Source organism: Notothenia rossii (assembly GCF_949606895.1).
Source record: "Notothenia rossii genome assembly, chromosome: 1".
NCBI classification, from domain to species: Eukaryota; Metazoa; Chordata; class Actinopteri; order Perciformes; family Nototheniidae; genus Notothenia; species Notothenia rossii.
The window spans coordinates 70912902-70939874 of NC_136912.1; the positions used below are offsets into that span (position 1 = coordinate 70912902).

The 26973-nt window shown below is 39.1% G+C and overlaps 1 protein-coding gene across 1 annotated transcript; it reads right to left on the reverse strand.

The window, feature by feature from the left end:
- LOC307014080 (thiamine transporter 1-like) lies at nucleotides 1-9569 on the reverse strand (the record flags this gene model as incomplete). The annotated part of the gene is made up of 5 exons (XM_079641786.1): nucleotides 1-819; nucleotides 1093-1234; nucleotides 2681-2873; nucleotides 7037-7793; nucleotides 9378-9569. 5 exons carry the CDS (start codon nucleotides 9567-9569, stop codon nucleotides 676-678), a joined length of 1428 nt encoding a protein of 475 aa, XP_079497912.1. The 3' UTR covers nucleotides 1-675.
- Nucleotides 9570-26973: the final 17404 nt, after the last annotated feature.

Here is a 26973-nt window from a genome sequence, read left to right on the forward strand (position 1 = left end):
TAAAAGTGTTTTATACAATGTAAATTTGTTTTTAGCTTTGTAAAAGTGTTTTGCATCTTGTTAATTTGTTTTCGTTAATGTTAAAGTTTTTTTTCCTTGGTGTTTTTGCTAATGTAATTTTATTTTATAAAATGTAAATTTGTCTCAAGCTTTGTTAAAGTGTTTCACACTTTGTAATTGTCCATTGCACTTCCCAGCCACCGTAGAATTACCTACCCTACCTTTAAGTATTTGAAATAATGTAGAACGCAAACATGTCAGTATTTGGAAACATTTCTGAAATGGTCAACTGTTAATGTCCAAACCTTGAATAATTAACTTATTATGTCATACTATTTGTATATACCTTGAAAACGTCCACATACATAAGGATTATCTAATATTTTAGGGTTCAGATGAAACCACCTCAGAGCTGTGTTTTTTTGTTTTACTTTGTGCAGGGAGTGACCTCTAGTGGCAAGATTTAGGGCTTGAAATTAATGAAATTCACAGCACATCTGTGGAATGGATTATTAATTCCTGCTCATGACAGACTGATACAAAACTTAACCAAAGTCACTTTTTGTTGGATTTAATGTCTTCATGTATGTAAGCATCTCCTAACATGTGTTCTGTTCATGCGATAATTGATGAGTTACTGTATGGGAAACATTTCTCATGTTCCTCTGAGCGTTTTCACAGGCGCGAGGCCTCTGGCAGGTTGCTGTCTCCCTCTGTCTGGCTGCTTCCAACAGGACGTTGCATGTGGAGCGCAGTGTACACACCTCTGACTGTGAACAGCAGGGAAATGGCAGCAAAGTACGAGGCGTAGATGAGGAACTGCAAAGACATGAAAAAATGACTTGCATTGTCGATCTGCAATTTAAGTAATCCAATCATTTCCTTTTGTCTCTGATGTTATGACTCTCTCTATATTTGTATTGAATGCCCTTAAAACAGCATCATTGTGTTATTATTCCGTACACATGTATCTGCAAAGTAAAGTTTATAGTTTTATATAATTAAATGTTTTCTTTAAACGTGAAAACCAAAATAAATAAAGCATATGCTAACTACATGAACCTACACATGTATGTACTGCAGTACCTGTACCTGCGAGGTGATGGTTAGCTTCAGAGACTTTGTGTTGATGACAATGGCGGTGAGGAGACTCTGGAGGATTGTGCCTACAAAGCTGTTGAATCCGAATACCAAAGCATAGCGCTCCCTTTGTAGCGTCTTGGCTATCTGGAAACTGGGAATTACACAAATTAGATGCTCATGAAAGTCATTTATACTTATATGTAGGAAGGCCTACAGTAAAGGACAATCAAGTATAACAAATTATTAATCACAACAAAATGTATCCGTAAGCTGTTGCTGTCTATATCATCCTAATTATGCTGTTTATAGCCCGATGTCGCTTTGAGGGGAATGTTTTGTTACCATGCTGTCATTCTAAAAATGATGTTATTATGCTATTTAGCTTGCAGGTACTATTAACTATATCACCATTTTACTTTATGGTGTTAGCGTGCAAACAAATGTGTATTAGCATTAAAGGCAGTCTAGCTAAGAATAATTGGGATTTCATTAGTTTTGCAGATATTTTGTCATAGACAATATTTTTGACCTGATAGCCGCCTTTTCGATGGTTTCCTGTCAATTATTCTGAAGTAGGTATTACCTTTTAAAACCAGGGCAGTTATGGCACATAAAATGTCCAACAGAGCTGTAAAACAAAGCAGGGCAAACCTTTGTGCTACAAGAGGATAAGTCATTACCAAAGTTATTAGGGTTTATCTTCTTGGGATATCTTTACCAAACGTAATGGCATACGATCTAATCGTTTTGAACAAATTCCAATTCAAATTAAAAAGGTCAATGGATGCACCAGAAGACATGTCAGGGATCACTGGAGTCATACAGTAGCATCCTTTGAAGGCCATGATGGCAATCAATCTTATAGTAGATATTTCAGACTGGACCACCTTGGTGTATTGAGTGACCAATACCAGAATTGCCATTCTTAGCTGAAAGAAATAAAGTGAAAGTTATAAATTTGTCTGACACAGTTTTGATTAAATAGTTTGTTTGTAAATATAAAGGTAAATATCCCACATTATGGGCTAGTGATGTAATCATCAGTGTTTTCATTATATATATATATAGTATATTTTCCTCATTGGGATGTTGTTTTTTTATACATGAATGTCTTGAATATATTATACTTCGTTTTTAGAATGAACCATGTCCTTTTCAGGGAACATTGGGACTTCCTTCCTCTCATTTTAAATCATTCTCTTTACTTCAAATAAAAGAGAACTGACTGAAGCAGAACATATTTATATATAACGTTATTAATGTAAAATCAAATATTAAGCTGACAGAAAATGAGGAGGAAAAAAAGCAGTAAGTAGAGTTTTTAAAATGTCCAATATTCATCAAATGATAAATAATTGTTTCGATAATTTACTATTTTATTATATCACAAAACCTTATATTGCATATTTGTTTAAAATATTAAAGTGTTGTCCACAGAAGACATGCTGTAAAAAGTAAAATAAATAATAGTATAAAGAGAAACAAATATGTTTTTTGCCTCCTTATTGCTTTGAACAAATACACATATTTAAACAGTTTTTCTTCTTGTTCTGAGTATATGCAAATTAGGCTGCTGACATCCACAATGCATTCTTACGTGCAGATGGTGCTGAGCTGCATGTAAATAGTTTTGAAGAGGATGAAGCAAGAGTAGCTGATCCAGATGTTGTCAGTCCAATCCATAAGGAATAGAGCTCCAGCGATCAGGAACGTGAAACCCCCCAGGACCAGTTCCCCCCACACGGACCACTCCAGAGACATGTGTCCCACAGCAACAGTGGCTGCAGCTCCTAAAGGACAGCACAATCACAGTCAGTGCACTACTATGGAGTACTTAAACGACAGCTAAAGACACATCTTTTTAGATTAGCTTTTTATTAGCAACCCCCCATTTTAAATGTTCTTTATTGGTCTTTATTATTTACCTATATTTTACGTTTTTATTTTTCTTCTGTTGTACCCATGTTCACTTTGTTTTATGGGGTTTTATATCTTATATTGTTGCATCCACTCAGTTGTCTTTTTTCATACATTTGACTTCCTTGTGTCTACTAACCTGATACAATTGTATATTTTACTGCATGTACCTTTTACAGTTCTTAAAAAATAATCTGAGGGAAAAGTCCTGTTTTTTATTTTTAACTTGTGATATGTCATTGTATAAAGCATTTTGCTATATAAATAAAGCTTTATTATTATTATTACTAAGGTGGAGCAAAACAGACTAATTAGAGACTTCAAATACTTTTATTATGCTGTTTATCTAATTATTGGCCAGATCTTTTAACTTAAGGCATGGTGGGCAAAATAATCTAATAAAGCAATGTCAAACCTCTTTGTGGTCGTTCCACAATTCTGCAAACATGAAGGAATTTCAACGGGACCTAATCGCCAAAACTCCATTACATGTATTTGTGTATTCCTGGTAATAAATATGTATAATTACATCAAAACCGTCTCTCCTGATTGTAATGGTAATGTTTATAACTACAGAAAAACGAAATAAGATGATCAGTAATTAACATAAACACAAATACTTAAGTTAGTATTAGATAATGGGGGCTCATCCATTACCATATTGTTTAAAAAAGGAACAATTATAATTTTTGTATCTGTTGGTTGCTGTGGTGAAGTTAAAACAATGTAAACCTTGATATGGCTTTGCCTGGATATCAAATGGTTCCAAACAAGACAACCATAATAACCTGGAGAAAGCATGTCAAAGGAGAACTGCTGTATATAATATAAGCCTTCGCAAGCCACTCATATTAAAAGTATTCGATTGTTGATAATATTAATACATCTAAGCTGTTTAGTGCGCATGATGTGTCTTCATTTGAATCTTTTGCTGCCTTTTTTATGCCGAACACTTTTTCTTCAATTAGACCCACATTTTAGAAACATATGTAATCATCAATACATACAACTGTGACTGTCCAAAGCATATTATTACTATAATTACTATAATCCTCTCTGATAGTGTTGTCTAACATTTATATAGTATTAATAGTAATACTTTAAAAACATCAGCATTTCTTATTTCAGCCACAGGGTGGCACAGTGCAACCCTGCCACATCACAAGGCTCCTCTCACCAAATGTAAAAGGATGTACAGTTGGGGGATCTTCTTCCTCTTTGTATCCTCTGAAATGCTCTCTGGTCTTGTCTCCTCACTTCTCTTCCTTAGAAATAACCTTAACTCACTTCCTATGTGTTTATCACATTTTCTGAAACTATAACGACCTCTGCCTTGTGAAACCTGTTTTATAATTGCTGGAGATTGAATAACTCCTAAACCTGATTAGCATTCATTGAGGTGAGTGTAAATAGGTGAAAGCCTGTGTCCCCAGGGAAATGGATCCATTCACCCTGAGCTCTTTATCTACTCGAATATAAAAGAGCTGGGTATAATTGCTGCTCTCATTTAAATGTGTACATTTCCTTCGAGTCCTCGTCCATTCGTGTTCAATCAGTGCTAATCGTCCAACATGGACCTCACCCGGGCCTGTGTGTATTTAAGACATACTTAATCAATCCCCTTGGCTCTGATTAACAGAGGGGGGTCAAATGGAGCCTGAACAATAAGAGTTCTTTTCACAGCAGTGTCAAACTGGAGTCTTTGCGGGGTCAGCAGGAGCCTGCTGTACAGCTTTATAGAGCGAGATCAATAACGCAGCTGGGCTCTACAGTATGTTCACACAGCAGGAGTTTGTGGTAAATACCACATTGGTGCACATATCCCAGTTTAATTGGATTCATTTTTGCACGTAAAGTATAATTTAACCAATTCTATATGCAACTAAAAGGGGAACTTCAGGAGTTCCCAGAACTTATTAGTGTTTGTCCACTGGGAGCAATTCATACTGAAATCGGTCTGGTAGTATTAACGTCTGGACCAACTAACTGGATCAACATGGTCATCTATAAAACAATGCAGCCAATTTCGATAGAGATATCCTACATTTTAGTCATTGGTATCAACCCCTTTTAATTTACAACTTTTCACATTTGGTCAGCCCTAACCCTAACCCTATACCCTAACCCTAACTATATCCATAAACCTTACCAGGGTTAGGATTAGGGCTGACCAAGTGCGAAAAGTTGAATCCTATACCCTAAGCATTATTTTCTAACACATTGGGTGGCCTCAGACGTGAAGCAATTACCACAGTTAGCACGGTGTTACAGTAACAGTGTACATTTAAGACACTTGGTAATGTTTTGTAAAGAAAGCTACTTTGTAAAGTGTTGAAGAAGATATTGGTTTTGTCACGGCTGGAGGGCAAGGTACGCAGGACATAAATGCAGAAAATATGTTGAAAGCAGGAATCCCTTATTTCCAAAACTAGGCCAGGTAAACAAAGTCAAAACTAGGCAAGGCAAGACAAAACATAAAGTCGCTCAGAACATAAACCCTTCCAACAAAGTCAAGAATCCCACAACGACAGACAGAAACACCAGAACTTAAATGCACACAAAACTAATCACATCAACAAGACACATGGGGGGAGGGAGGAGGAAACAGAGGGGCACAAGGTGAACACAGAGACAGGAAGCAACAGACAAGACGGGGGGTGAACACTTTTCAAAATAAAACAGGGAACCAAAGACAGATCTAGACGGGAAAAAATAAAACAGGGAAAACTAATACGAATCCAAACAGGTTTGGATTTAAATAAATGACGTAATTTACCTAGCATTTTTTTTTGATTGCATACGGGACACAAACAGCATTCTCCTGTATTTGTTTAACTAATGCCATCCTCAGTATCACACTGACATCATCAGTTTCACTTGAATTGCTTTTCTGAAAGGTTAAAACAAAAGCTGTATGCAGATCACACCATTTTGTAATATGTGTGGCAAACATGAATATATGTAACCTCATGCTGTGTTTGTCTTTGCATGCTGATTAGATAACAGATAATGTGTGTTACATGTGGGGGAGTACAATTTGAATTTGCATGCGTTGTATTCCAGTTTGTGGCCTGAATATATACGGAAATGTATTCTGCAGGCCAAATTACATTTAATACCTTGGACATTCCTGACCTGGGGAAGGGAATATACTAAATGAAACTGTCATGAATACAGTATCCTTAAAGTTAAATATTCGTTTGAAGTGTAAATGATTCATAATAACTGCATGAAACCTTGGATAAATAGCTAGGTTTCCTCTAAACTACTTCTCCTTGAAAATAATACTCTAAAAAACTATACAACAGAACATAACTCTGTTTTCTGCATACACATTTGGTTTTATCTTTATCCTAATGAGCTGCAAAAGATATATATTTTTCAGGACACATAATTATTAATAAACTGATAGGAGAAAAAAAAGTAAATTATGTTGTTCTTTTCCTGCCATATATTATCATGCAGGTAATCCATATTCATATTTTCCCTATCGGTTTCAACCAGGTCTCTTTCCTCAGGGAGGTTTTTCTACGAGTGGAACAGAGGAGAATACAAGAGGAATCTTTGGGGAAATATCAGGTACCGGGCCCTACAGCTTGACTGCATGTTGTGCAGAAACATTTACAAGTGAAAGGCATACAGCTGGTTGTGGTTTACACAGAGTAATTGCCTTTGGCTTCTGGGGGAATACAGGAATGTATCAGTACTATAATCAATAAAAGTGTACTAGCTGGATGGCAGCAGCTGCTTCACCCATCTGGGGATGAGAGCAGGCAATTAAATAGTCAAATTAATGTTGCTCCCATTGTCGGCCATGCTTTTGGGGTTTGCAAAATACTGATAATAGAAAGGGATTGTGTTTTCTCTGTGTGTAGTTCTTCAATTATTTTTGTAGTCGAATGTGTAAAACAGCTCAAATGAAAAAAGTGAGAGTTATGAGGTTGGCTATATCTTTGCAAGCAGAAGTCTTATCATCGCTGTCAGGTCTCCAGGCAACCGGCATGATATAAAAGTGTAACAATGGTGCATTAGTTACCTGACAATGTGCTGATGCCGTCCACTGCTCCATTGAAGGCTGTGAAGTTTCCCGGCTCCATATAGACCCAGAGGAGCTGGATGTACCCTGCGACCTGGTAAAAGCCGCATTTCCCCATAGATGCCCATATGCAGAAGAAAAGCATAGCCACAGAGGAATAACATTTCCTAAAGTCCAATGCAAGCCTTTTGAACATCGTCCCAAAATGCTTTGCAGCTATCACGCTCTTCACCCACGCATCTTGGCTTCCTGACTCCTGATTGTCTTCACCTGAGCTTCCCTGTTGTGCAGATAAGCTACCCTTTAGAAATAAACTACCGGTAGTCTTAGGCATGGGCAGGAACAAGGAGGTTATCAGTGATATGGTGACAGAAATAAGAGTTACAATAGCTAAGCAATACAGGGACACCCCACCCAACGACAAAAGCAGTTGACCCAGCAGAGCACCCACAGAGTAGCCCAGCAGTATGGCCGCTTTGACATAACTGGTCACTCTCTGATATTGGCTGGGCTGAACTACGCTGTAGATGTAGGAGAAATAGGCCACGTCTGCTGCCATGGCAATGCTGTAGCTGAAGAAGGCCAACTGAGCAGAGCGGACCCCCGAGCCAACTAGGAGCAGCACAAATGCCGTGGTATGGCTGAGCCCCTGGAGGATGATTACAGGCTTGTACCTGAGGAAGTCTGTCACCAAGAGGACTGGGATGAGGAAAACCAGGCTTGAGTAAGTCCACACAGGATACACCTGTCTATTCACCTGGATAGAAGAGGGCAGACAAAGACCTTATTATTTTTGGGGGAAATGATTCACAAGTGCTGAGAGAGTACTGGATGAGAGCAGCACGCAACATACAGTTCCAACTCTATTCGTTATCAGGGAAAAATGAATCTTTGCATGTACAGGATGGAACAGGAAGCAGAACAAATTAAGCTCGAAGTGAGACAAGATGATACATTATAATATTATTCAAATAAACAAAGTGGCTGCAGCTTGAAAGCCAAATTCCTTTAAGTGAAAATATGGCTCTTAAATTGCTTTTCCCATGAAGTTGTTGTTTTGTGTTTCCCTCCTACTTTGACTAAAACAACATTCAAAGATGGCTTTTAAGGCAGTGGTGCTATTTCAAATCTCCATCCCTCCCCTAAATGTATCGTATTACTTGAAGTGTTTTAAGATATTTAATTTTAAGATTAAGTTTGATTTCCTAATCCTTTAGATTTCAATAGAGTGCCGATTGAGTGTTGAGTGAACAGTTAATTATATGAATATATCAGCTCAGTGCTAGTCTTACCTGAAACAACTATGCTCTCAAGAGCTTTCTGTTGGTATGGTTATGAAATTATAAATACATTATGTGATCTGTACTTTGTTCACAAACTTAGTTGGACTTCATAGGAAATCTCAAAAGGCACTCAGGAGTTTCAAAAGGTAATTTGCAAAATAAACGGTTCAGCATGAAATGAGTACACCTTGTGTCTACGTTCCATCATTTGTGCATCACAAAGTGATCGTCATTGCAGAGGTGTGAAGGAACCTATCCTCTTACTTTGCAATGCCACTATGTGAGGTGTTCTCCTCAGTCTGCACCAAAAACTTTGAATTCACTCGTGTAAACAGGATCGCTCCACTGATGTTGCATTATTAATGCTGACATCGGTTTGCTCCGGCTGTACATTATATTTTCATATATGGAGAGAAAATAAAATGTTGTTAAATTATGAAAAAGGCAATTAATATTACAATACAAATGCTTCCTCTAGGGCAACATGTTGAATTATTAACAAAACATGTGATTGCTTTAGTTCAAACAGTAACTAGCCTAACTAATTGACACATTCTCCCATTGAGACACAAGAGTGATGGTTGTTTTGTCGGTTAGTTCATACATTTTTCTTGATAAAATATACGGATAACAACTGGCAAGACTGCTGCGAATCTTTTCGCACAGTACTTGTAGCCTCTCTAAAAAAACAAAAAAACAAATCTTGTTATAACAATGATGGAATCCAGTAATAAATGAAGTTGCAATTTGCTTTAGGTATTCGTAGTCCGATTACAGAGATCATAAACTTTCTGTACCTAGATCTCGCCTCTACGGCGACACTCAACTTAATTTATAATTTTAACCCTGTTAATGACAAAGCTGAATTTGCTTTTTTCAAACTTCTGAGCACCTAGACAGAATTTCAAATGTTATACTTGAAGTCGTTTTTTTTAATAATATATATAAAACAGCAACACAACAAAGGATTAAGTTACCATTTTTACAGTAACGGCTAAACAAAAACTGATCAAACCAATGGTTCAACAGACATCTGAACTCATAGCTCAGTACCTCACCTGCTCTGTAGTGAGGTTTTTGTAAGTTCCTGTGAGAAACTCTGTCATAAAAGGCTCTATAGGCCTCATCATGGAGAAGAAACCATAGATGCAGATCGGCACAGTGGGGCCCACCCAACCAGCATGGCACGGCATATAATGTCCTACCCAGCACGGCCTGTTACCACACTCCCGGATCCCACAGAACCCCATCGTTCTTCAACAGCTCCCGGGGGACGTCTCACTGCGTCCGGCGAGAGCATAGTCTAATTTAGGCAGTTTAATCTGTTGAGATATGGGAGCCCCAGATAAGGCCAAGGTGAGACTGACTGTGAACACGGAGTCACCTGCTTTGCCATTGTTGTTTCTCTCCTCTGAAGTTTTCCTGGCTGCGGCGAGACAGGAAAAAAATGGGAGCCTGTGAGTGAAGAAACATTAAGATGAAATATGAGGTGGTAAGCCCCTGGGGCTCCAGCAGGTTATAATAAATACTGTCTCCTCCTCTGTCTTTATACAAAACACCGTCATTCCTGCAGATATTGAGGAAGAGGTGGAAGTCAAGCAGAGGAATATGCATGAGTGCACCACCATGCTGCCCCACACACACGAGAAATACATGTGAATGATGCCTTTAATGTTTTTACACTGCTTTGCAATAATAGAAAAGATTACACAATACTTAATGCACATTCTTCAGGCTGCTAAATAAAAACAAGAGTTATGTATGGATTGGACACATCCATAAATATCTCTAAGCTCTAAATTCAATGAACCCAAATTTCAATTTTCCAGAGTAGCTCATGTGATCAGATAAATGTAACGTTCAGCATTTTGTCTCTGCGACTGTCATCAAATAACAAGTTAATAACTTTAAAGTCAGTTTTTGGAGATCGCAGGCTGGCTTGGCAGTAAATTGTTAATGGTAAAGGAAAGAAATAAGCAACGCAGTCATTTCCCAGATGAGAATTATTGTAGTCTGTAAGTTAAAAATATCCATTGGCGAATTATGACTCACCAGTGGGGCGTCAACAGAAAGCTCTGCCTCAGCTCAAACTGTCAGCCAGTCCACACAACTTAATTCTCACCATCAAGGTCACTGGCAATGGAAATATTATATATTTTCATTTATATGGCATTTATAGTTTAATGTTGTCAGATTTCAAGTATGCAATGCTCAGTGACTATGGCTGTAAGGGGGAGATAGAGAAACACACAGTTTGACCTTTACACTGTCAATGTAGAATTCTTATGCCCCTTACATGTTGTTCTTTTGTTGTTCAATGTTGTAGAATCACTAATAGAAAAAGGTCAGACCACTTGTATCCACAAGGCACCAGTGAACCTGTGTTTTCATCCATGTGCTTTATCAATGTTTTTTATTTGCCTCTTTAGTTTGACTTGAAGCTAAGGACACCAAATTGGGTAGGCAATCCTTTAATCATAAATCCAAATAATAACAGTACTAGTGTTAGTAATTATTAAAAGCTGCACTGGCTGTAGAAACACAAGTAATAGCAGCACTACTCTTCCTCCTCTTAAGTTTGCCATTTTAAAAGAAGCTAAATATATTGTAACCAAAATTCCAGACAACACAAATGCAAAAAGCTTTGCCAGGATCACAGTGCCTTCCATCCTCTACTACTCTCTGGACTTATTACGCTCTTAATCATCTCTGACCTGCAGTCGTATTCCTATTAATTTACAGCAGACAGAGATGGACCTCATTCTCATTTTGAGGAGCCAGACTACCACATTTTCTTTTTTTTCTCTGCAATGTTCTCTAGCCCGTAGTGGGAATGAAGTGATGATCAAAGGTTTTCTATCTTCCATTCCCCCTTCCTTTCCGCCTTTAAATGCATGGGTAAAGATAGTGTCAGACGGCTTCATGATAGCTAGGACAGAGTGGGGGCCCTCGGAGGCAATGGCAGGTAAATGTCTGATATTACCTGCTGTGCGCAGTAGGGCCAAATAGACCCCAGCATGTTGAAGGACATCTAAAGGCTCATGACAGCATATTCCTGTGTGTCAAGAGCATCGGCTCGATATTAGAGTTTGTAGTGAATACACTGTTGCGAAAGCTCGGTACCCTGGTAGACACTGCTCTGTAAAACAAGGAGTTTTTTGGAGGTTAGTCCAACCCTTTCCAAAAACATTAACAGCAAAGCACATTTAGAATATACGAGCTTAATCTACAGGAAATACTTTTTTTAAATCACCTTTATAAAAGGAGAATCTTTTATTTTGTGCATTGCCCTTGGGTTTTTCGATTTCCTGTGCATGCCCTCGCTTAATAGTTCAATTAACCTATTTATCCTTTGTTCAACATTGCTTCTGCATTGCAGGATCTGACATGGTAAGTGTTCAAAAGCAGCCCGGATGCATTGATTCCCGACGCTTCACAGGCCAAACCCATCTTCTTACAATCTCCTTTTTTCTCTTTCTCTGTGCTGCCGGGAGCCTGACAAACAGCCAGTGTGTGTTGGGATGGAGTGGAGAGGGAGTTGGTGTATATTGAGGTGTTTGTGAGGCTCAGATAAGCATATGTATGCAGTAGTATGCTGGCATAAAAGTACTCTCATTGCGTCAAACTGAAATTACGTGGAGGTTCAAGTTTTTTTTTCTTTGGTTTTCTTTTGTTCCCACCCTCCATTGTGGTTGTTAGAGATTTCATTGGAAATGTAGTTGGACCTATTTTAAGGTAGCACAACATTAAAAACTGACAATTTTAATATTACTTAATTTGTATCAAAAGACTAAATTATGTCCTTTACACATTATTGGCTCAATTCACGAGTTTGTCTTTTCAAGGTATATATATTTGATGTTGATTCCCTACGACATATTCACCAAATTTGTTTTAAGAATCTAATTTATCTAAATTATTTTTCAATGAAGAGTAATAAAAGGTGTTGAATTAAAGGCTTAAGGTGACAGTGTATTTCAGTATTTTCAAGGGTTTCAAATTAGGGTTGCAAATTACCCGATACATTTGCAATGACCAAATAACCAACTGATACATTGTGAACCACAGCAAACCCAGTTCAAATTTAAAATATAATATCAGATCAAATACTTTATTTTATTCTACCAAATAAAATTCTTAGAGACACATACAAGTAGGGCTTTAGTAAGTTGCTTTCAAACATTGGATCCTCAATCAAGTGAGTCTGTATTTAAGAGGACATTTCACTCCACTAGATGGAATTGGTAAACTAACTAACTAACCAAAACTTTACTGCACCAACACATATTTCTCAGTGCAGTCTGATGGTAAGATTACAACAGAGTGTTAAAACATCGCACTGTAATCAAGCATCTGAAGTTTTTAAAGAAGCCTTTGGGCCAGAAGCACTAAAAGCATGGCCATAATGAAAAACACCCCATAACACTAGATGGAGCTGTTGCTTTATCAAACATTTTCAACATAACACCTCATCTCAGTGATGCAGGGTGCTCGTGACACATTCCTGACAATTGTGACAGTCTCAGCCTCAAACTTGTGAGGGCTTCAGCAAGAGCAGCACACGCTGATGGACAGACACACTGTGAGAACCTCAAAACCAGCTGTCCCTGCCATGCGGCCATCTGCCGCTTCCTGTCTAATTGGATGATGAGTGCTTCGATTGAAACATGTGCTTGATTGCTGAATATCTTATCTCCACATGTTTTGAACTAAATGAAGGCCTTTCAGTGTTTCGATACCATGGCAATGGAAGCAGCAGAATTAGTAATAGCGCTGGCGGTACATGCAGTAACAGTCAATAGATCATAGATGTGGCTGACAGCAGCTATGATCTATTGACGTGCTTTTGGTGAAGATATAACTTGGTCCACAGAACCATAAACATACTTGCTATGTTGGCTTACAGCTAAGCCACTTTGACATTTTGTTCACTCAACCATGGGGTAACATTTCCTGACACTGGGAAATATTGTAAAGATCCAGGATTTCACTGTATTTAGTATTCATTAAAAGCAGAAAAACAACATGCTATTTCCTTTCAACCCTGACCAGAATGTAGGATATGATGAACCCCTTTGAACGTCAGGACATTGCTACTATAATCAAAACCAGAAGACGTATTAATTGTACAGTAGAAACAATTTTTCAGAGGGGCAAGATCCTGTTTGTCCACTATAGCTCTCAGTCTGGTGAAAATGAAAAATACGCTTTTTCATGATACACTCCGGTATGGCTCTGTCTTTGGGAGCTTTGCTAAATAAATGTGAAATACGTTCCTCATGCATAAAAGGATGATCTCAGTTTTCAGTGGAAACACTGCGACAACTCTAATTACTTACAATGCACAGCCAAACAAATCATGAAATATAGCACCATTATGTTGCAATGCCTTTAGGAATCAATTCCACTAATGTAAAACAAAAGTAAAATGTAAACAAAAGAAATAACTTTGTGGGATAAAATGTCACGGAATATCAGTATGTCAAAGGCACAGTAAGGCTCACAGAGAGCTATGTTTTATAAACAATTTCACATTTGAGCCAAGTGGACTTATGGCTGTCAGCGCTGAACCCAACCCTGTGACATTTAAAAGGGAAAACAAGAACGATTTTCACTGTCCCATCTCACAAAATGACACTAATATCCTCAGATGTGTGTGACAGGGATGACACCATGAGCTGGAATTTTTGGCTTTTTAGGACTCAACTCTCTTGGTTATAGATATTATTTTATTTTTACAGTCCGTTCAATCATCAGCATAACACTGTGAAACTTCAACATTTTTAAGTAGTTTGTTTTAATATTGTTAGGTTGACATATTGGTAGGTTCAGTCTGTAGGGGCTAGGACTTTGAACCGAAGGGTCGCCGGTTCACGTCCCGATCGGACCAAGAAGTAAGGAGTGTGGACTGGTACTGGAGAGGAGCCAGTTCACATCCTGGCCCACTGCCAAGGTGCCCTTGAGCAAGGCACCAAACCCCCAACTGCTCACTGGCGCCGGCTATACTGGCTGCCTCCACTCTTACCTCTCAATGTGCATGTGCATGTTTGCATATATAACTGTGTGTGTATTTGTAAAAAAAATGCATATGTGTGTATCTGTATGTATAACAACAAACGCATGTGTAAAACTGAATTTGCTCTTTGGGGGATCAATAAAGGTCCATCTTCTTCTTCTTAAGGATACGGTAGGCTATAGGGTTAAAGTTACTTAGCCACTGCAAATAGGTACTGGCAGGATACAGTATCATATGTGCTAACAGGGTGATCAACACCTAAACAATGTGTTCAGAGCTCCCTTTTTGCAAAAGTTTGCACGCAAAACCTTGAATAAAACAGGAAAAAATAGTTAATTTGAAAATACAGGCTCGCAAAGTTCGGTATGAAAGTGGTGAGAGGGATGGACTCTGTTAAGGAATGGAGTATTATAGAGGTCTTGAAATAATTACCTTCTGGTCCTATAAAGGTCACAGATGACTTAATACCACTTAAACAAGTCCTAAACTGATTAATTAATTGAAAAGGACTACTCAATATGGCAATATTCACGCCAGTTAGAACATATCTATTAGAAAGCATGCATTAAAACTCATTAGGGCTTGTTTGGAAATGATGGGAGGTCTTTGGCACCAATCAATCAAGGTCATTTCTAAGATGATGCCATGCCATAGCTGGAGGGCTCTTAGACTGATGAGCGTCAGCGGCTTCTGGTGAGTGCTGGAGGGCTAATGTCCCCCTCACTGGGCTCCCCTCCTTCCCCTCCTTGCAGACGAGCCCCGCTCTGACAGAGAGAGCTGCAGGAGGAGGAAGGAAATAACAGCTGACATATCAGCACCCTTTTCACATCTTGTCAGAGTCTTTCTCTTTTGCCTCGATCTAATATCCAGAACCCCTTGTTCTCCTTTTCTTTCCCTCATTCCCTCCTTCTCTCTCTGTCTAGTTCTCATTCCTAATGGGTGCTCAGGCTAGCTGCAAATAGACTGCCTTTTCATGAGCTCCCTGTGTGAGGTTGTGGATGAGTGCAAGCATGCATGAACGTACTGTATGTGCATGCAATATTTCATACTTACAGCACTCCTTTACTAGTACGCCTTTCTCCTAACCACCAGTATTTCTGTTGCTGTCATTCCATCGTTTGTAATGATACTTTTTCTCCTTTATTACATCTGCATTTAGCTTGAAGGTATCTATCTAGATTTGTGAGAGTAATTGTGGCAGAGGAGGAGGAGGAGTTAAAGAAAGTGGAGGAAATTAGCTAAACAGTTATTTGATGTGAAAGCGTGGGTTTTTTTCTGCAGCATTTTCTATTTCCGAGCACCACTTCATATGTTGTTTGACAGCTCTTATCCAGATCATTCAGGATGCTTACATCCGCAATCAAGTCATCATATTCTCCGCAGTGCTTTTTTGTGAGACTTTCTGATTTTGGCTCACATACAAACAGGAAACAATATTTAGTGCACATCAATAGAGCAAAGAGCCTGACATCATAAAAACTCAGGCATGATTTTAATTCCCCTAATTTACATAATTGGTTGAAAAAGCAACAATTAAGGGCAATCGGACCGAATGGAGGTAGAGACAATTAGAGGTTGGAAAGGCAATCATTTGGGTGACCTTTTCACATATGTAAATACCAAACAAGTCTTTAACACCGGCTATCTCTAGAAACTGATTGTTCATTTCAACCTCTAGGTAGTGTTCCCAGTAAATTTGAAGCTTTGTCTCTTTTTCAATAAATCAGCAATGCAATTTGCAGCCATTCCCATTAAGCCTTATATGTTAATGTGGAACATTAAAAACGAAAGAGGAAGAAAAGTCCAGGGAAGATAATCTATTGTGCATTTTAGGCTCCTGACAATAAGTTGCACTCTTCGCTAGATTTAGGCATTAATTATTCTAATTAAAGCAGGGAATTCACTTTAAGGTCAAACTGTCATACTGTACGTTAATAACATGTTCATCTGAGAGGGTTGGTGTGCCAACTCCGCCTTTCTAAATGACCTTGCCGATTGAACTACCCTCATGTGTTGATGCTCTTTCTTAATGACACAGCCTCATTATAAATTAGTGCTGTATTATCGGCCATCCGAATGTAGCTAACAGTCAATTAATTATCTTTGAACTGCAGTCAGTTTTCAATATTTAACACAGATAGAGAAATAATGTTGTTGAGTCAAAACACCCCCTTGCTATTAAGAACTACATAAGTAACTTAAAATATGCAAAATACATGATTTAAATCAACTATTATATAGCCCAGTGCATGTTCATTAACATTTAGCCCATTTTGGTATTCAATGGCAACATAGTTTTTTTCTGCAGTGATAGTGTTCCCTACATTAGTGTCGCCCTGGGTATTTAATATGTGGTTACAAATAAGTAGTCCGTTAATTGGTGCAATATCTCTTAACTAAAATTGCATGTAATACCACTTCAATAGAGTTATTAGGCAGCTAACCAGCTGGAGCGCCGACATAGTTAGTTGTCAACTACATTGTGTCTTTATTTTACAAAAAAAGCTATCCTCAAGTCTTTTTTCTGTTGGATATGTTCGTGACATGCTTTAATGATTTAAAGAGACAAGTGCCTGGTACTCTGTAGGATTAGACATTTTAGTCCAGGGGTTCAGAGAAGCATAAAATTAACTTTCTCTAAATTGACACGTCATAACTTCAATGCCATTATGTCATCAGGCTTCAGTGCATTTCATGGTTATTTTAAATGTTCCCTGCCAAACCCAATTGAAAAAAAACAGGTAAGGAAAGTTCATTAAAAAGAATGACCTTGCTGTGCGCACTGTCACAGGGTTGTTCATCTATCTGTCAATTAATTTTCTGTGAATTGCACTCAGTAATCAACAGTTGGCAACGATAAAAAGATTATGTTGTTCAATAGAATCAACCATTTGCTATTTTTGCAAAAACAAGATTTGAGCCAACCTTATATATCCCAGTGTTTTTCCATTACATTTGGCGATACAGATAGCCTGTGAATATTTTGTTAGGTGATGATTTGAATCGAGATGTATTATTATTTAGTACTTAAGTCACAGAAATATTCTCGTTAATTTTGACAGTCTGGTCATGTCCCATTAGCACAACTTGACCCATGCAAAAGGGGAAGTTCACGGTAGCTCTTGATTTCCATCATTTTCAGATGTTAAAGAAATACGGTACTGAGCATTTGGGTTATCCAATACAATTGTTCCTAAAAAATAGGTGAAAATTAACTTTTGGAGTCAGTCAAAACAAAAGACAGCATAAACACAAACAGTCAATTATGGCGTGCTGTATATACTAGCACACCACATAAGTTGACAATACATCTCATCTCCTGCTCTCATATGTCCACTTTATTCCAACTTGGCTGAGTTACTTTAAGGCAAAGAAGAGACACAAAGGTGCCATTTACTGTGTGTGAATATACCTTCAGTGCATTAAAGAGACACACAACTCACTATAAAAATTCACATTATGCCACATTTCTGGGACTACTCGACTTCTGAACATGAGCATCTGCGCTGCTGTTAACACAGATGTGCTCCTTTGGAAAAGCGAAGAAGTAGGTATGAACTTTGTGAACTTGTAAAATGTTGGTTTGAACTTATGCACCACTTTCAGCTGTGCTAAGAGCTCTGAAGCAGAATACTGAGCTATACCCAGTGCACTTCCTCAGCCACCTTTTCCATCTTTTCTAATTAATTCTCTGTGGAGCTTCACACCTGCGGGGTCCGGACCAACTCTGCTCTCTGGTTTCTGGCTTCAGGAGACAGTAATAGATGTTCGCCTATACAAAACGAAGTGTCCCAGGTCACGGGGAAGGACGACAGTATAGGAAGCCTGAAGCATACCGTGAGGCCATTTCAACAGTGGATTAGTTTGTGTGCATTCTGAGTTTTACTTTAACCTTGCCTGTCTGTGTTATGTTATGCTTTTGTTCTCATCTGGTGGTCTGCTTGGCTCGTTTAGTCAATACAGGGTAGCTGTGTATCATTGTCGCCAACTGTGAAGGATACAAGCCTCACAACCAACCACACATCCTAAAGGTTATGCTTTTGTTTAACATCATACATACACAGACTGATGAGACCTCAAAGTGAATTCCCTGCTTTAATTGAGTGCATGCAATCTAGAAGATAGTGATTGTTAATTGTGTTTTGTGTTAATCTAAGTATTGCCAGTATTTTGCAGCTCACCTTGCTCCTGGCAAAATGCTGAGCTGATGAGCAGCACCTACCAATGTAGATCAAGCCCCCAAGAAGTGCGCTGGACTCTGTGCCCAAAATTCGTTGTGTCCAAACGGCGGTACTGCAACTTCCATATCAATCCGTGACGTCACTGGGATTTTTTTTAACTAAATAAACTACCCATTACGAACTATTTTATAGCCCTTATTAGAATCATTCAGTCCTTAAAGTTGTAAAATGCACTAAAAGCCGAATCTAGATTTATTTTCTCTCTCCATTCATTCTAGTGAGCCGAGTGGGAGCTCGGGGGGGGGGGGGGGGGGGGGCGGGGCTTAAGGGGCAACTTAACTGCGCTTGCTCTATGAGCGTACAGTACATACGTTTCCTTCTGCTCTGATAGCCAGGCATGACGGGTAATCTGTAACGTTTCTCTCTCAAAGGTTGGACCATTTTGCCTTCATGCTCCAATGAGCAGCTCTCATAGGAAAGAACGAGACCCCGCCTCCGACGCTGTATCCAGTTCTTATTATACATCCATGATGTAGATGTGCCAGGCTAATTGGACTGTGGCATTCCCCTAAAACTTTGACGGGTCTTTAAAGAGGACACTTTATCTAAGCCACCCTTCTGTAGAGTCTTCTCTCCCCTGCACTCAACAAGGAACTTGCTAGCATTGGTACATTCCTGCAGTGCAAGGCAGTTGGGAAGAAGAATCAGGAACAGGTTTATTACCAGGTAGGTTAACACATACTAGGAATTTGACTTGGTATGGTGGTGCATACATAACATAAAAAATAAAGTAAAAATACAGGACGACATTTATTTTATGTAAACTATAATAACATTAAAAAATAGTAAAATGTAGCAGTATTTACATTGAATATGGTTGAAATCGTAGAAATATAATTGGAATAGAATATGTGCAGTAATGAAAAACAAGATATTATATATATTGTGTGAATTAATGTAATGCATATAGTCTATGCTGTGGCTAAGGTAAAGTGTCAGTGTGGGGGCCGGGCCTTGTTGATGAGGCCGGTGGCGGAGGGGAAGAAACTGTTCTGGTGGCAAGAGGTTTTGGTCCTAATGGAGCGCAGCCTCCTGCCAGAGGGGAGGGGGGTGAACAGTTTGTGTCCAGGGTGGGAGGGGTCGGCCACTATCTTCCCACTATCGACCTGCTTCCTGGAGGCGTGCAGGTCATGGAGGGATGGTAGATTGCAGCCGATCCCCCTCTCTGCAGAGCGGATGACACGTTGCAGCCTGCACTTATCCTTGGCTGTAGCTGCAGCGTACCAGATGGTGATGGAGGAGGTGAGGATGGACTTGATGATGGAGGTGTAGAAGTTCACCATCATCGCCTTAGGCAGGTTGAATTCAGCTGCCTCAGGAAGAACATCCTCTCCTGTGCTTTTTTGATGAGGGAGCCGATGTTCTGCTCCCATTTGAAGTCCAGGAAGCGGAAAGACTCCACAGCAGAGTGATGGGGGCGGGTGGGGCTGCATTCTTCCTCAAGTCCACAACCATCTCCACTGTTTTAAGAGCATTAAAGAGCCTGTGACAGCCTCCCAACAACTGTTGTGCAATGAAATATTGGGCTACTAGTCATCTCGAACCGTCAGTTTAAAAAAGAAGGTGCGATACCGTTCCGATAAATATCAATAATTTCGAACATCGCGGGGAAATTCCTTCGACTCGTTTTGAAGTTTTGGGGGAAGCCGGAAGTGACGTCAATGCGGGAATGCTTCACTGTGCGGCGAGAGAGCCAAACACGGACAAAGTGTGTTGTCATGCGTAGAAATTGTGAATTACTGAGTTTAGGCACGTTAATAACATTTTAATGAAGTTGACTACAGTATATTCATATTTGTGAGTGCTTTCATGTCAATTCGGCGAACATAAACATAAATGAACGTGGTGATGATGATGATTAAATTACGATTAAAATCGGTAGTGAGAGTTGCTGAATTTCCTCCCGTCGGATGTGAAATAAATCAAATCGATTTTTTTTTGTAGTCGTAAACTCAACTGAATTAAACTACATTTATTAGTGCTTTCATGTCAATTCGGCAAACATATGATACATTAAATGATCGTGAGGATGATGATTTAAAAATCGTTTGTTTGAGCCGGTCTGCATTTCCTGATGAAAAAACAAACTGATGCTTTTTGTAGTTGTAGTACACCAGCATGGATTAAACGTGTGTTTCTTTTACCACAATATTGGGGAAATTAATGGATAAAATGCACAGATTATGATTATTATTATTATTATTGTTATTATTCCCACTCCGATCGGGACACTAGGTCCACCGTTTCCCCGCAGCGAGGCTTCCCCCGTTGACAGTTTTGGTGGGCTGGGCTGGGTGCAGTGGCGGACTGGCCATCGGGACGAATCCCGATGGGCCGGTACCGAAGTGGGCCGGTCGGATAAGTCATGTGGTAGCACATCCCCCACTCCCCCCGTTGACAACTTACTAGCGGTACCGAAGTGGGCCGGTCGAGAGTCCCGCGATGATTTTTAGTCCCAGTATACCACTGGCTACATTATACTATATTATCGCCCATACTGACGCACCTAATTCCTAAACTTCTAACAGATACAACATAAACCGATCCTTCAGCCTCATATGAGCTCTCAGACACGTTCAAAATTAAACTGTCATCGCTGTCTGAGCTTGCTGCTGTGTGCGCCATCGTGCGTTTACATGCAGATGCTGGGGTCCTGAACGGTGCAGCTGGAGCGCTTGGCCCGCAATGACGTCACACATAATTTGGCGGGATTTGAAGAATCCCAGAGAAGATCAAGAATATAGTCAACATTGAAGGGCAGATTAAGCCTGTCACCCGTTTTGTTGAAGATATGTTTATTAATGAATGCTAGATTCTAGATTGTATCTGTTTATATCGTGAATAATTAACCTTTTTTGATCCTAATCTTTTTTTTTACCCATCCGAAAAACTGTTTATATATATTTTGGGATAATATCTAAGAAGAACTCGGAACAAGATAGCAGTGTTCAGGAACTAAACTTATTTGTTCAATAAAATGCATCCGTTTAACTGATGTCTTAGACGAACCTATACCACATTTATATTTAATTGCCAGCATGAATGGGCCCAAAATATCATCCCCTTAAACTGATGGATAAGGATGCCACCTTGGCTGCTCTCACTTGGCGCCCAGTTGTTCCTGATTGGAGGCCTTAAAGCTGAGCCAACATCTCTTTGAACTGCCAGGGCTCTGTTCCCTCATTCAGACGGAACCGTGAGAGGCATGAAGGCAAAGCCAAAAAAGACATCTATAATTAGTTAGTCAGATAGGCTTCACCTCTTCTCAGCCCCTCTCTCAGCTGGCCAGGGCCCCCAGTATAAACACACGCAGTCACTCACACCCACCAAGCCCACCCCCCACTTTGAGATCCATCTCGACTCATGGCTCCGGTTTGTAATTGCCTCACAAGCCTGGATACTGAGAGACGGCCTATTAGGAGAGCACCGGAGCGGAACATAACATTTTCAGTTTCAATTAGGTCTATGAGGGCATGCATAATGCACGGGGGAAGTTTGGCCTCCTCTGAGTGTTGAACTGATGAACTTATATGGGGGAGATGACGCAGCTGTGGTCAAACAAGCTAAACTGAGCTGACTGTTTGCGCTGCATATGGCTGTAAGATTTGTCAGCCTTAAGTGAATTAGTGTGTGCTCATTGGAATGTGGAGATAAGTTTGGACTGAGTATTTGTGAGTGTGTGCATGTGTGTGTGAGAGGTCTTCAGTTAGTGTGTGTTTTAAGCTATAAAAGAGAGGAAACTGCACCAGACTGAGCTAACAAAATTACATCCACGCTCATGAAGCTGCAATTACCTAATCTGGATTTTTAGCTAACTGAGGTGCAGTGATCCCAAAAGATCGGAACTTTGTGTCATGTGATGAGTCCCTCCTATGTTATAATCTACTGATATCTGGATATCAGTAGATTGGATTTAGTCTTCTCATCATTAACACACATTTGGGTTGTTGGTTTTTATGCAGCCACACAGCAAAAATAAAAAAATAGTAACTACAATGGTAATGCTTTCAAAAGTTTTCAATTGCAAACTGAAAAAAAAGAGTCCACACCAGCAGCAGCCTTGATTTTCAATTTTGACTGAAGTAAATCAGAAACACTGTCTCAGTCGCAATATGTTGATCATCGATCATTCATTGATGTACATGTGAATAGTGTCAAATTAGTTTAAAGAGATAGGAACATACATAATCAGTGACAAAACATTGTTTCACTAAACTGCTTTGAATTATTTGTACCTAACCTTAAAAATTACAAACACTAATTGTATCCTCAAATCATGAGGGCAAGCAAATAATCCAAACTAAGCCATTTTAAAGCAAAAACAATGCAATGTGAAAATATTACCATGACAACAAGGAAAATAACTGTTGAGTTACAATAAAACCATACAGCCAAAATATATAATAAACAACATTTATTAATGTTGCTAGCCATCTACAAAGCAGCTAACTTTACAATGTTGACAATAAATAACAGCTGTTAAAGCTGTATGAAGAATTGATCTTGGTATCTCCTTTTTTCCAAACAAAAATGATTTCAAGTTTTCACGACTGGTATGGTTTTTTTTAAATGTTCTGAGGTTACTAAGGAGGTTCCACTAGCACATAGGGGAATCCTTAAGTAGCTTATAGCAAACACTTAGAAATTAAAGTGTTTTTCTGTTTTAGGAAATCCTAACAGGTGCGTGTGTTTAACTCATTGTTATCTAAGGCTTCCTTTTATGAATATGTTAGGACAGCTCTTGCCTAAATGACTTAATGCAATCATGTTTTAACCTTCAATTAGGCCCTTTACTAGTTTTAGTTGCGAGTGATCTTTTAAGGTATCCAAGCTCAACCATATGTTATCAAGACATTATTCTATGTTTTAATGTGGGAAAGAAAGAGTATTAAAAGCTCTTGGGAACTCATTTAATGTTTGTTACTGTATTTATGGATGAATCCCTGAAATTAGAAGCGCTTGCATAAAGTGTTATGGTCTGGCAAAACAGATGCTCTGATTAAATCTGAGTGTCTAACGGCCCCTGGTGCTCAGTAGGTTTCTGCTTTCCCCTTTTGACATTGTGCACCCTCAGGCTTGCAACCTTCGTATCCGTGCCATCTTATCCTTCTGCCAGTTAACTAACTTCGCCGGCTCTGAACTCCCTGGCTTTCCTTCACCCGTCAGCCCCTCGTAGCCAAAAGTCTTGCGGAGCATATCATAGACTGTCTCCCTCACTTTCACATTCAATCTCCCTTCTGTCAAACATGATGTATAGGCCTTCAGCAGTGTTGTAAACCAGTACAAAACTTTGCATTAAAGCTGAAGTAAAGCCAGCACCTTTTATTGGTTCATTTGTTAAATGTATTTATATATTTCTTACATTTATAGATAATTCCTGATATGGATTCAAGATGTTTTTGAATAAGTCCCTAAGACAAATAGGGAGAGGGGGCATTGATGTGAAATGTAGGGATCAATTGCAAAAGCTATATTGCTAGTGGGTTAGTCTTCACTATACTTAAAAAGCATCATGCTTATAATTATTTATTCATAATAATTGTCACATAAAGTATGCATTTTGAACAGGTATTTATTAGAAGAGTTGCAAAAAGAAATTCAGAAAAAGGGGTTTTAGTAAAACTGTAATTTGCTTAGGGGCTAATGTGTGGTTTGCTACAATTGAGCCACAGCTTTAGAAGGCTACATTCTGTATTGTTGGTAATATTCAAATCACAAAGGTGTGACAATTGTTATCATTGAACAGATTATACATGCTACTACTAAATATTGAATGTTAGAGCTTATTCGGGTGCAAGCAGAATTTACTATAAAATATAGTTTTCCTGGAAGTGTCCACATGTTGTCTCGAAAACTTTTGTGTTCTCACATTTTGTGAATAACATTTATCTTTCTTAAGGTTGATGTTGAACTTCACCTTCTCTATCTCCCAAATGTGCACTGAGCTGTTTTTGTTTCTGTCTCCGTGGCACACAAACAATCCCCCACTTAAGAGTGTATCCTGATGTGTGACCATCCACAGGCAGCAATTGACTCCACCGCAGAATGACAACAGTCAGCAGGCCTACTCCCCTGCAACGGCAAACTCTTTGTGTGTGTATTTATGTGATCTGTCAGGCCATAGAGGCCAAGTGTGGCCGAGTGTGGCCGAGTGCCCGCCAGAGCAAACGAGACAGGACAGAACAAGCCATTTTCTTCAAACCCCTCTGGTTTAAACTCCCTATTTTCACACCAGGTGCCTGGAATTGCTCTGTCTCTCTCTATGAGCGACATCCTGATGGCACAGTGGGCAGCAAACTCAGCAAGCCAATAGAAGGAAGCCAGGGGTGAGGCAGCAGCAGGGAAGCGTGTGCGAACAAATTAAACGCGGGGCCACAGAGCTGCAGCTGATAAAATCTCAAACGCTGTGTTTGGGTTTGTTTAGTTTAGTTTCGGTTGGCCTGCAGACATACCTCTCCTGGGCAGTGGGGATCATGTTGACATCCATCTTGTTTATGTTCATCTGCTGTTGTTTATTCAAGTCAAACATGGATGGGGCCGGGTTGAACATTGTTGTCTTGTCGGCTCCCTGAGGTGTATGTGACCTTCCCCCGACCCATCTCTAAGCCTGACTGGCCACAGGCTGCGCTTTAGCTCAGCAAGCCGAACAGCTCTCATATTCCCTGCAGGTCCTGTTCAGTAGCGGAGGATCACCAGGTCAAAGAACCTGGCTTTATTTCAGTTCACACTAAATGTCCAGAGGGCTAAATTGTTAAGAACATATACTGTCTGGCACATTAGGCTGATTGCTGAGGGAGCTGGACAGGTATTACAGCACATGCAGTGGACTTAACAGTATTTTTTTTTCAAATGATCCTCTTGCAGAATGAATTATTCAACACTGTATTTTGTCTTGTACTATGTACTCTGTTATGTACCAATGCTATGGGTATTCATCATGTGTTGGTCATTTCCATTTGTAATTTATTTTTAATTTGTATTCTACATTTCTTTCCTATAGTTTGAATATGTTTCCTCAGGGAAATTACACACAATCAATCAATCAATCAATCAATCAATCAATCAATCAATCAATCAATCAATCAATCAATCATTAAGAGGTTCCTAAACAGTTTCAACTGATGCTCATTAATTAAATTACTTTAGAAAAATGTAGTTGGTACACAGCTACAGATACAATATTGTCTCAAATAACAACTAGTCCTGGTAGTTGCCGTGCTGTAACAACCTGTAAGTCTGTGCACATCATAGTTGAGTCTTTTTTTATTAATTTTTTATTTGTATAGTTGATTGTTGAAGATCAGTTTCCCAAAAAATTCATTAGCATACATCTGTTGCTAAAATAGCTTCAACTTTCGAGGTAAAGCTCTTCAAAACCTGGCTCCAGATATTTTTTACCACTCAATTGTATCAATCCATTTAAAAAAAGCACTCTCACCGTGAGGGACAACAAGTTTTGATGAGGATCCAATGTAGAGGTCAAATGTGCTCATACTTTTAGGTTTCCAGTAGAAACATGAAGAGACGCATTGGAATTTGATAAATACGAAATGTTTTTGAAGGTTAGAAGGCTGATAATGTGAGATGAATAGTAAGACACTGAAAATTAAGATCACTGCCTACAATTACATCCCGTTCTCTAGCTTAACAAATGCTTTCTAAAGACAGAGATCTAAGAGAATCTGTTATGTTCCTATCTCTGAGCCTTTGCACAAGAGATATTATATATATATATATATATATTTCTGTTTGTTTTTGTTCACTGACCATCCATAGATTAACACAATCAATGCACTGAGAGGTAATCTTAGGAATTCAGATCATACGGTGGTGAAAGGGATAGTTACATTTGTGAATCTTCTGTTATAATTACGGTAATTTATTGTGTGTTTCTGCATAACATGTGCTAGTGGTAGCATGTACAGATTAAATAGTGGTGGCCCAAGTATCAAACCTTGCGGCACTCCACACACATAACCCACCTTGATGTACACAAATAACTGCCTGTCTTGTACGAATGTTTTGAATCAGTTAAGAACAGGGCCTGGTGTGCCGATCCAATTTTCCCACCTTTCTAGTGAAATGCCAAGGTCAAGGGTATTGGAAATTGCACTCAGGAAAAGCTAGTGATTTCTAAGACACTGTTTTATATGTATATCATTCACAATTTCGATGAGTGCAGTTTCTGTGCTACTGTGGGATGAAAACCTCATTGAAAACTATGTACAAGGCTGTTTGATGTTAGATATTAAACTGAGCTTTAGAAGTTGTTTAACCTGTTCAGCCCGAAGTCGGCAGGGCTTCTTAACATTTAAAAAGCTATTAATGTGTCATACCCGATTAACGGGGAGAAACTCAGCTAACTGACGATACGAACCATTTTTACCGAAACAAAAC